Source organism: Balaenoptera musculus, chromosome 7 (genome assembly GCF_009873245.2).
Source record: "Balaenoptera musculus isolate JJ_BM4_2016_0621 chromosome 7, mBalMus1.pri.v3, whole genome shotgun sequence".
In the NCBI taxonomy this organism is placed as follows: domain Eukaryota; kingdom Metazoa; phylum Chordata; class Mammalia; order Artiodactyla; family Balaenopteridae; genus Balaenoptera; species Balaenoptera musculus.
In genome coordinates, this window is record NC_045791.1 from 24,372,850 (window position 1) to 24,385,719 (window position 12,870).

The 12,870-nt window shown below is 34.2% G+C and overlaps 1 protein-coding gene across 1 annotated transcript in view; it reads right to left on the reverse strand.

The window, feature by feature from the left end:
- The window catches only part of LRP1B (LDL receptor related protein 1B), a 1,897,582-nt gene that overhangs the window by 107,806 nt on the left and 1,776,906 nt on the right, over nt 1-12,870 (reverse strand). Inside the window, exons 78-79 of the mRNA XM_036857483.1 lie at nt 2,298-2,521; nt 1,145-1,251 (exon numbers count right to left, since the gene is read on the reverse strand). Coding sequence (XP_036713378.1) covers nt 1,145-1,251; nt 2,298-2,521 — 331 coding nt within the window. The remainder of the gene's footprint in view (nt 1-1,144; nt 1,252-2,297; nt 2,522-12,870) is intronic.

Below are 12,870 nucleotides of genomic sequence, written 5' to 3' on the forward strand. Positions count from 1 at the left end.
CCTTCCCATAACTGCCCATCTCTTATATTTTGTTTTCTACATAGCTTTTATAATTATCTGACATGATGTATCCTACATATTCTATCCTATACAGGAAGGTAAGTTTCATGAGACTTGGAACTCTCTTCACAAGGGCAGGAACTTATTACTTCAGCATCTGGAACAATTTCTGTCACCAGGTGAGTGTTCAATTAGTATTTGTTAAATCACTGAATTGAGACACACCTACATAAATAAATTAAATCCCAATGATTGCTCCTTCCTATAAGAGTAAAAACAACCTACTTGGAGGAAAGGGCATAAGGCACATTAAAAGTAATAAAAATATAAGTACCAAATATAAAGTTTCAACTATGAAAGAGACTGCAAAGCCTAATTGTTAAATAACATATGCTATAGAAAACGTATTGTGTCCTTTTTGATGGGGATGTAGTGGGAGGGGGTGGGGGATGGCACATAAATCTCTGAGGCTTCTGCAGTATGAAAATGTTTTATTGAGGAAGTACTAAACTTAGACCTTACAAGACTGGTAAGATTCCTCTAGGTACACAAAAGTTGGAAGGGCATTCTAGATGAGGGATCTGGAAGGAAAATGGCATAGGAGAAAGAACAGGAATGCAGAAAAAAGACCTGAGCTCCTGAACAGTCCTGGAAGTACAGAGAGTATAGACTGGTAGTTTAGATGACATGGCTGGAAGGGAGATTAAAGCCAGATTGAAAAGAGCTGTGAGTGTCTTTCACAAAAATTGTTTATATGTTCCCACCTGCCTATCCATTTAGTCTCTCATCCTCTAGGAATATTACCATCTATCCCAATATCATTAACACATAGCTGTAAAAACACCCTAACACAATGCTATAAACTGTCAGAATGTCATGCAGGTGAAATCCTACTAATAACCTTATAACTTAGGTAACTGTCAAATAACATCCCCATAATATCACCAGCAGTATGGTAAGAACCTGACTTTCAAGTTGGGAAAGTACAACATGAAATGTTAATGACTTTTATAAAGTCATACTGTAAATTATTTTGTCTGCTTGTAAAAATGATTATATTGCCAACAAAACTAGAAAGAATGGCAATACTATTATACTTAGCACACTACTTCACATTTTAGACTGTGTGGGACACATATCATACCTGTGGGTCTCTGTAAATTCTTTTGTACTAAAATTCTTCTCAGAGTACCGTCCATGGCCGCTTCTTCTATGTGGGAGTGGTCCCCAACAATGGTCCAGTACATCATCCTGAAGAGATAGGTCAAGTTTGTTAGCCTGGTGAATGTGCTGTTACAACCCAAAACAGGGTCTCTTCAGACCCTGTGCATCAGAATCACCTTAGAGTCCCTGAAAATTGCCTGAAAAAGCAGATTTCTGGACCCAACTCTAAACCTACAGAGTGAGTACCTCCAAGAGGGGGTCCCAGGAGTCAACAATTTAAAAGTCGTACCTATTCCCTAAAATTTGAGAGCCACTGTTTAATAGGTTCACTTGATAGGCAAAGTTCAATTTTGAAAATTTCCTTAAAATTTTAGAAGAAAAATATTTCTAACACTTGAAACTATCTTCTTGTCGTGACAGAATATTCATTTTACTATAGATGATGCATCAATATGCTTTTGTTTTTGATATAGTAACTATTTTCTCAGACATAAATAATTTTCTCCCTTAGAAGACACCACACAACATAATTCTAGTAAGTAAACAGCAGTTGCCTCTTTTTACTCAGGATCTAATGATCCACTTTATGGGTGATTAGGAGTTTTATTTAACATTTCCCTATTTCCTTTTTGGTCATTGCTTATAAATAAAAAATAAGAGAATAAAAAAGGAAAAAATCAAGCCGAGTAAAGGGAATATTTGTGTTAAATTGTTTAAGTTTGTTTATACATATGCCTCTATTTTTTATTACCAGAAATAGCCCAAATCACTAATATTCTACACTTAACATGTTTAATATTATTTTTAATGTCTCAAAAATTCGATTTTAGATTAACTACAGTGGCTATGTTTTTCACATCAGTTTCATTAATCTGAATGCACACATAACATATACACATACACTAAATGTATAAAGTAGCAACTGTTCAGGAAGAAGAATATATTTTGCACCACCATTTGGTGTGAAAAGGACATGCTCTTGTACAGAAGGAGTAGAGGGATTTTCAGAAGTCTTGTGAATCTATTATATGTTGAACACTCTTCCAGAAGCAACACTACAGAGCATGGGTGGGACAATCTGTAAAAATGGGTACTCATATCAAGAAATATAAATAACCAGGTCGTTAACCTACCCTCTTTTAGGATTTACAGCAATAGCATAGGGTTCTCCAGCCATATTTGTTAAGAGTCTGGTGCAGTTGGGGCCATTCAGCTGTCCTACGTTGATAGAGTACCTCAGACTGGTCCAGTGAGTAGTGTAGTAACTGAACCAGTGCATTCTAGAATGGTCAGTCCAATAAATATTCCCGGCAACCCAGTCAACTGCAACGTCCCTGGGCCTTTTAAATTCAGGACACTAAAAGAAAACAAAACAACAAACCACAGTATTTTCAAAAGCAAATTGGCGGAGTTTTCTATATCTATACATTGAGATTGTTTGGGAATCTTATTAACATGGTCAGGTGTTAATTGTTACATAGACTTTTTAAAATCCCCAACATACTTTATTTATTTTATTCTTAGTTTTTATAGATGTATAATTTCACAAATCCTAAGTATACAACTCACTGGAGTTTTACCTATCACTGCCCCTGTTTAACCACCACCCTACTAGAATACTTCCAGAATTGTAGAAGGTTCACTTGTGACCTCTCCCAGTTAGTATTTCTCTTAGAATAAGCATAATCCTAACATCTAAATCATAGATTAGTTTAAACAAATCCACATAAACAGAATCATACTCTTCTATTCCTGACTTCTTTGACTCAACATCATGTTTGTGAAATATACCCATATTGGTGTGCATGTCAGTTATTAATTGCTTTTTATTTCTGGATAATATTTCAGAATATGAAATATTATTATTCATGAATATAAATCAATTTGTTTACCATTTTACTGGTAATATATATTTTGCTTGTTTACAATTTTAGGCCATTACAAATAAAATTATGAATATTCCTTTACGTGTCTTTTGGTGGACACAAACTCTCATTTCTGTTGAGTATTTAATAAGAAATAGAACGGTTGAGTCTTGATATACTTATGACTGTTTAAATAGATAGGGCTAGAATTTTTTTTTTCAAAGAGTCTGTATCAATATTCACTCTCTTCAGGAATTTAAGAAAGTTCCAGTTGCTCTACATCCTTACCATATATAATTTGATTTAAAATTGAAAAAGAAAGTTAATACAAATAGACACATTTAGAGAGATACTATATTTAAATGTCTTTTGAGGAAAGTTACAATCTCTGTCATTTATATTAAATCTGCTAGCTTGGATTTTCTGTGCAATAGTATATTACTGAATTATTGTGAGACAAAGGTAAGAGGGTTCATTGGGAATAGACAGCAAGGAAAATAACGTATGCTGTGCCCTTCAGTTAACTTGATCACTTTGAGCAGGAACTAGTGTAGTAATTAATTTGACGTGGTCAGGTTTACTGTGCATAAACAAAAGTGAGAAGAAATTCTCAGGGGTATTATATCAAGAATAGAAACAATTATTTGAAGGTCATTATAAGTAGACATGTAGTCAATGTGTAAGAGCATTGTTAGGACCTGGTAACCAGTGGAAATATGGGTTTTTAACACATGACTGTTCTGTGATTTACTAGTGAACACATTTTATTAAAGAGTGGGCTTGGATTAAAAGAAAACAAACCGAACTTCTCAAAAAGAACGTGAGATGCCAAGAAACAGGAATTACAAGTCACTGTCTGCCGTGTGATTACTGAGATCTCAAAGAAGGAAAATATGGCTTGAACTAAACACAGAACTCACAGAAATTTCTAATGACCTTTATTATCAATCTTTTCACTTATTGGCTTAAAAACTAAAATTATGAAATTTTACAGTAATCTACTTCTCAACTCTAATAATAAATACTCTCCATCTACCCAGTGATATCTCATAGCTAACTGGAAGTTAAATGAAAAGCACTCTACAGTATAACATGGTCTAAACATGCCATATAAATAATATTCATAAATGGGTAGACTATAAACCAAAACACAAAATCATTTTCAAGTGTTCCAATATTATGTAAATTAACTGTAATTCTTTTTTTTTTTTCTGATTTGGCAGCAGTTAAAAGTAAATATATCAAGTGGTATGGGCTTGTCAGTGTAAGTCATAAATTTATACACATGAGAGACAATGGGAAAAAATAACCATTATAAACTGTGTAAAGCCTGCTGGAGCATATTATCATTTTTTAACACCACTAGAGCAATCTTTTAGCATGCAGAAATATGATATCAGTTGTCTAGCACGAACATAGAAAAATACCTATTTTGGCTTTATTAGATGTTAATATACATACATAATTTTCTATCCTAACGGTATCCTTGCTAAAATAGGACATGTTTTATGCAAAGCTTCACTTTTTTGAATTTAAGACTTTTATTTCGCTCATGCTCAAAACAGGGCTGATTATCTTTCTATTCTATATTTCTACACCTGGACTGCTGACAATTAAAACCTCAGATTCCTAATGATCACAGAACATTCAGAAGTTTGATTTTGTGATACTTTTTCAGGTAAGCTGGCTGGTGAAAATTCTATTAATGGTGAATTCCAGAAGGATATATCAAACTTAGGTCACATTACTAGAGTGAAGAATATGGCTTAAGGAAAGGGAAAAATGTTACTTTTCAATGCTGAGCATAAGAGATGCTGAAGAGCTATAGAGTCATTTAAATCTATACAGTTATTCTCTGGTTCCTTGATCAAGGAATCCCTAATGTCATTCTGGTATCAACTAAAGTAGTTAGAATATGGGATAAGGATGGTCATGCCCAATAAATTCAACCTAAAGTCATGAATCATCAGTGACAAGATGATTCTCAGAGAATAATGGCAGCAGGGTGAAGATGTTACTAGGTGCTTATCCTCAGTGACTCACAACATACTGAATGCTCAATTATTCTCAACACTGAAAAGAGAAGAATTGAACAGAAGAAGAACAACAACAACAAGAGACAGCAATAGGATGGTCTTATTATTAAGGAAACTATGGTGAAATTAGGAAATCACCTCTACAGTGAGTTCTATAGGAAATAAATAATCCCTTTCTATTGCTCACTACTTGACCAGGATTGTGAATAGCATTAGCCATCTAAAAGGGATTCTCATATTGAATGAATGTTGGTTGGAGAGTGGCAGGCAAATTCCTGTTGGGTCTTACGGAGAAGTTCAAAATCAATCAGGTACATACAAAAAGTGGGAAAACACAGAAAAAGTAAACTGAGGTTCTTGGCATGGAATGGAGACTGACATGAAAAACAGAAACAGATAGTTAAGCCATTTGTCTCTAAAGAGACTGAAAACAAAACGACCAAACACATTAGATTGGAAATATGAAGAAAACATGAAACTCTCATTTGCACCTCTGGCTAGCACTCTAGACAGACAGGCCAATGAACTAGAGACACTAATGAGATATGTCATGTTTAAGAGACTGCAGAGGCGTGTGGTTACCCAGACAACAAAAGGCATTGCTCATATTTTTGCACAAAGCAGAAGACACATTTTGACTGCTTTCTCCAGACAGATGATTTCTTTCCTAATAAGCTCTCTAAATACACAGCCAAAGTTTTGAGTCCTGAGGCATTCTTCTTCATAGAGATATATTAGTCGAATGAATGAAATGCTTAAAATCTTACAGAAAAAAATGGCAGCTTGATTGTAACAAAATCAGAGGTTACTGCTTTAAACTACCAGTCCTTTACAGCTGTGGATTGTAATGTATCTGGCACAATTCCAGCTTCAGTAAACTAAAGATACGTCACTGAAGGCATTTGCTTTAAACCAAGGAAAGAGGAAAATCTATGAAAGGAGAATGCAAACATTCAAGCCATGGAAATGCTATCTTTTGTAAAACAAAATTCCTATAGTCAGCAATATAATTTAAGAAAATATAGTTAACACAAGGATAGATTGAAGTGGTCACATATTTCATTTGTTCATGATTTTTCACCTTTGTGTATATCTAAGAAAAGAAAATTCAGTTCATTTTGCTAAAGTTAATTATCTCCTGTTGCAATGCTAGTAAAACAAAGATGTGAAGACACTGTAAAGAACTTGTGCTTGTGTGGTGGGGGGAGTCCACATTCAATAGACAACATCCTGAAAAGACCCAGATTTGTCTTTGGGTTAGAGGGTCAATATTGTATGTGATTTTATCGTTTTTTAACATGCTCAGTGTTCTTTAAACTTATTTGTTATGATTTACCACCCGCCCTCCATAAAAAGCAAAACCCACTCTCAAAACCTTCATTCACACTACCAGCTAAACAAAAGATATCATGGAAGACTAGAAAGCACACAACATTTGAAATCAGAAACTTGGTTTAAGAGCCAGTCCTAGTTTCTCTATAAATTATGTGGCACATAAAAATAAAGGATTTGGATTAGATGATCTGTTAAAGTCTTTAGCTTCTAAACACGAAATTATATAACAGTTTAAAACATTATCCATTCTTTACAAATCTTAAGGATGCATCTAATGCTAAATATGAATTTTCATGCATTAGTCAGTAAGTGAAAAATTTGTTGATACTTATGGGGTCAATTTTGACATCATCTCCCTATGTGAAAGACCTGGAATTAAGAAAGCAAGGTGCCTTCTGATAGTTACAGTTTAAACAAGCACAACAGCTGAGATGTAAGGCAGAACTATCTGAAAGTAGAGATTGCAAAATGATACATTGAGGACTAAATTTAAGTTAAAGTTTAAAAAAAAAACCTTTTAAGTAGATTCTAACTTTAAAATTAAGAAGATATCACTTTAACAAATTAAACTTTCTTTTTCTTAAAAATTAAGGATAAATAAGATAGTATATCAAAAGCAGGCTAACATTCCAGAGTAGCAGAGTCAATCAGCTGCTTCTGTTTTAATGAGATACATCTTCAGTTTGCCTCTCTCACCTGGATCCCTAATGTTCTGTCCAACCTGTTTCACTCATTTATCTTACCTATATAGCTGGTTTGCAACCCATGCCTTAAAGAGACCAAAGAATTCGACATTAATGAATAAATCATGTATCTATAAGAAAGGGGGTTAAAACAGCAATAAACACATGGAAAAAGAAGAGTCAGAGAAGCAAATGTTGAGAGTGTGTCTCCAGAGTCATTAGGTAAGCATCTTGTAGATAAACTGGAATACTTATGTAGCAGATATGTAAATGTGTATGTATATATATACGAATATGTACACATAAATTGGGCCATTATAGTTCAATGTCTCTCCATCAAGTTCATTCAAATTATGAATATATAAGTGTATGTGTACATATACATAATACTGAATTTTATATATCATTTTCTTTCCTGCTTCATTAACACTAGTTTCCTGCTGTTTCATTACATCCTAGATAAACTAGCAATCCATTTTCTTTTTTTTTTGAATTTTACTTTATTTATTTTTTATACAGCAGGCTCTTATTAGTTATTTATTTTATACATATTAGTGTATCTATGTCAATCAAAATCTCCCAATTCATCCCACCACCACCACCCCCCATTGGTGTCCATATGTTTGTTCTCTACATCTGTGTCTCTATCTCTGCCTTGCAAACCGGTTCATCTGTACCATTTTTCTAGATTCCACATACACACATTAATATACGATATTTGTTTTTCTCTTTCTGACTTACTTCACTCTGTGTGACAGTCTCTAGATCCACCCAAGCCTCTACAAATGACCCAATTTCATTCCTTTTTATGGCTGAGTAATATTCCATTGTATATATGTACCACTTCTTCTTTATCCATTCATCTGTCGATGGGCATTTAGGTTGCTTCCATGACCTGGCTATTGTAAATAGTGCTGCAATGAACATTGGGGTGCATGTGTCTGTTTGAATTATGGTTTTCTCTGGGTATATGCCCAGTAGTGGGATTGCTGGGTCATATGGTAATTCTGTTTTTAGTTTTTTAAGGAACCTCCATATTGTTCTCCATAGTGGCTGTATCAATTTACATTCCCACCAACAGTGCAAGAGGGTTCCCTTTTCTCCACACCCTCTCCAGCATTTGTTGTTTGTAGATTTTCTGATGATGCTCATAGTAATCCATTTTCTAAGTCTAAACAGAATGTGGAATAATAATGCGGTCACCTTGTAGGCTACTTCCTGGGCATACAATTGACATTCTTCAGATGGTAGTCAGTCTTTTTGTGAGCCTGTGCTTTCAAACATTAAGAGTTAGTTCAGTTAGGCCTTTTGGAAGAACTGAAAGCACATTATGTAGGCTGAGATCTCTAATACCTAAACCAGACCAAGACCAATCTCAATGATCACAATAATAATAAAAGTGGTGTCTTCTTAATAAAGGAACTTTGATTCATTAGGGTAATTAAGGGAGGCAGAGAAAATAATGCATATTATAATTGTGAAGTTGTATTCTTGTAAATGAAACATGATCTATTTATGGCTAGAAAAAAATGTGGGTGTATATGTGTATATTCATGGGTGTGAAAGAAGATGGGAGGGGCGTGGTAGGAGATGAGGCTAAACATCATGGAGAGGCTTGTAAAACAATGATTTTTCAATGGAAATCCATTTGAATGTTTTAAGTAGGGAGATATGATGATGAGTTTAATGTTCTAAGATTATTTTGGCTATGGTGTGAAGAATGGCTTGGGGCTGGGGACCAAGGAGATACAGGAAATTCAGAGGAGGCTTATTCTCCCCTCTGGCTTATTCTTTCCAGAGAGGAGAATGTGAAAGTTTAATCTAGGCTTTTGTGAGACAAACGTGGAAAAAATGGGATATATCTGGAGATAAAAGTATTTAAACTTGTGATGAATACCAAGGATGAGAAGAGTAACTTGTAAAGGATAACTTTCAAGATTGACAAGCTATTGCCATGTCTCTTCAAGATTTTCAATTAATTTATTGCTTCTAATTTAAAAAATATGACCTACTTTATGACAAGGCCTGTTCTAGATGGTAGGATTACAGTAGTGGCCAAACAGTAGGGGGAAAAAAACAAAAACAAAAACCTGCCATCCGGGAATTTATTTATAGCAAAGTGAGGTAGACAATAGATAATAAACATAATAAATGAATAAAATATATGGCAGTGAAAAAAGATAAGTATTATGGAAATGAAAAAGAGCAAGGCATTGAAGATCCCAGGATGGGAATCGGGCAGTAGATTGCAATCATCGATAAGTTATGTATTCAGAAGATGACATTTGAACAAAGACTTGAAGGAGTTCAGGAATTGAGTCATGTAGGATATCTGGCTGAAGAACATCTTAGGCCAAGAGAACATTTCAGGAATGACCTTACATTAGTAGGTACTGATGGGTTTCAGAAATAGCAAAGATTCCCTGGAGAAGAGTGAGTAAGGGGGAAAGCAGTAGAAGATAAAGTCAGAGAAGTAACAGGAGACCAGATCTTTTAAACTCTTGTAAGATATTATGAGAATTTCAGTCTTTTCAGTGGGGAACCACTGGATATTTTTGATTTGAGATGTGATATAATCTGATTCATGTTTTATATGGAGCATTCTGGCTACTGTTTTGTGAGTAATAATGATAGCAAGGAGACCAATTAGGAGGGTATTGCACTAATTCAGAAGAAAGACGATGGTGGTTCAAAACTAGGTCCTTGCAGTCAAGCTGACGTAAGGTATTCAGCTCCTGGGCATACCTTGAAAGTACACTCAATAGTACTGCCTGATTTTGGAGTTATGAGAAAAACAGAGGGGCCAAAAATGACTCTAAGATTTTTACTTTGAACACCTGGAAAATGGAGTTGCCATTGAATGAGATTGGGGAAGCAGATTTTGCGGATCATATGAGAAGTTTATTTTTAGGCATGCTCCACTGGGGATTTTTTTTTTTAAACATCCAAAAGGAAAACCAAAGGAAGCAGTTGGACAGAGCCTTATATCAATTAGGCAATTGTTAGCATGTGGTTATATGTTAAACCATGAAACAATATGAACTCTACAAGGAAGTGAGGAAAGATAGAAAGAAGAGGATCAAGGTCTGAGCCTGGGGCATTCCAATGTTAAGAGGGAAGGAGAAAAGGATCTAGCAAAAGAGACTGAGAGGTGAGGAAAAAAAGAGAGAACAATAAAAGAAAAACTATACTGATGATTCATCTTAGAACTATTTTGTATTACAGGGTTATTATTACATCAAATGAAGTAACAAACAAAAAATCTACTTAAAGCTTAACTGGAAAGACTGATACTGCTACTATGAAGAGAAAGGTTTCTCAACTCTGACACTACTGACATTTTGGTAAGGATAACTCCTTGTGAGAAACTAATTTATGCATTGTAGGGTGTTAAGCATTTCCCCTGGCCTCTACTCACTTGATACTAGCAGCACTCCCCAGTTGTGACAATCAAAAATATCTTCAGACATTACCAAATGTCCCCTGGGGTGAAAGATCATCCCCAGTGGAGAACCACTGATTGTAGAAGCACTAAGTGCTCTCTGATGTCTGCTTCCTCCATGACTCTAAGCATTTGTCAAGGTCTTTTAATGAATTACTGTCTCCAAATTTATTGAACACTTCTTTATCTTCCTTTACTTGATCTTTCAGCAGTACTCTAGAAATATACCCCCAACTTCTTTTTCAAAACACTTTCTTCTCTTAGTTTTTGTGACTCTACATTCTAGTTTTCTCCTAATGCACTGGTCACTCCTTGTCATCATTTTAATCTAGCCTCAGAGCTTCGTTCCAGTCCCCTCTTTACTTCCCCTGGTAATCTAACCCGGCTTCATGGTTTTAGATGTCTCCTCTATTTTTCTATTCTTTAATGTAAATCTCCAGTCCAGAGATCCAAGATAAAGCCTTGAATACATCACTGACTAACTGACATCTCACTTGGATCTCTTACAGGTATCTGACTTAACATGACTAAAACTGAACCCACAGTTTACCATTTTCAGTATCCATCAAATTATAGAATCCGGAAGCTCAGGTGTCAGTCTGGAGTCCTTCCTGTCCTCATTTTTCACATTCATTTTATTTGCAAACATTTTTCCTTAAAATTCTACTCACTACCTTCCATTTCATTGAGACTACAATAGTGCAACATACCACCATTTCTAATTGGGAGCATAGTCCTCCTATGTGGTCTCCTTCTGTTCCAGTCTTTTCTCTCACCAGATCCATTCTCCACATAAAAAGTGAAATAGTTGTCTTAGACATAAATAAGATGGCATTACTTCCTTCTCATCTCTTAGGTCTTAGCTCAAAATCTCCTTTCTTCAAATGTGCCTTTATTGATCATCTTACTCAAAACCTACAACGTTTAAGTTTTTCTCTCTAAGTCCATTTTTTATTCCCCTCAATACACTTTTCAAAACTGGACATTTTTTTGTATTTATTTATTTATTAGTTTACTTGACTTTGTCTTCTTCCACAGAATATAAACTTCATGAGGACAAGATTCTGTTATCTTTATTGTATCCTAAGAACCCAACACCAAACCAAACAAACAGAATTCTTTAAATAAAACTATGGGTATGATTGAATAAAACTTGACTGGTTCACCTTAAAATGCTATACAATCTGATTAATAACTTACTCAGTATTATTAATTATATAATCATATGTTTTATATGGTCTTATAAGATTTATGTTCAGTAAATTTTGAATATTGATCACAGCTGTTTCAGAACCATTAACTCTAATCAGTATGTATTATTGAGTGACTGTCTTATGCAGTCAACAACAGTCAAGCCACAAAATGGTAATAGGGTAATATCTGATAGTTTTAGATCTCTTCCAAAGTAATTGTAATAAATGATTTTACCTGTTGACTGGTTTGAATAAACTCAGATGGTTTTAAAAGTATTCTTGCTAAGGAAGTATAGACAGTTTCAATTTAGAATTTAATGGTTGTCATAAATTTATAATAATGAAGAAAAAAATTAAAAAAAATAAACTATCAATTTTTACCACTACCCAAACATCCTAAAACAAGACTTTGAAGTTTTTGCTAAAATGTGTGTACACACACATACGCTTATGTGTGGGTTCATAGACATACCTATGAATTTATGTTTATGTGTGTGTGTGTGTGTGTGTGTGTATGCGTGTGTATGAGATGTACACACAGACCCATATATTGGGTATGAGGTTTATAGCTAGGACTCCAATTAAAAATTGAAACCTATTAAAGAAAACAATTGAATATTTTGTTAAAGCTTTTCAGGAAAAATGGTCTAATCAAATTTTTTGAGAAAAAGTTATGATTATTAATGAATAAAATTATAAGTAAATTTATACTGAACATTCTCTTTTGCATAATGGAGAATATGCCAAAAATGGTATCTCATATTCACTTCTCAAAACCAGGTAGATCAGATGAACCATTTGTTTTGCTCAGGAATATTCAGCTATTTAATTGTAAAAATCTAATCTGTATATTTAAAGTCATTTTCATTTCTCTAAGCATTGACCTACTTTATAGTGCTTGCCATCATGCATCTAGCATTTCATACTAGAAATGATAAATGGCCAGAAAGTATGTACAATTGTTGTATAACACTATCATATTCTGTTCTAACTACTAAAATTCAAATTCTCATTATGCTTTACATATCGATTGAATTATGTCAGTCTTTTAAGTTTTAAATTACTTAATTTTCTTAAAGGAAAAATCTATCCATTTTGTATAGCTCAGGGGGTTAGAAAATCATAAGTAATTCTATCTATAAATGAATTAGT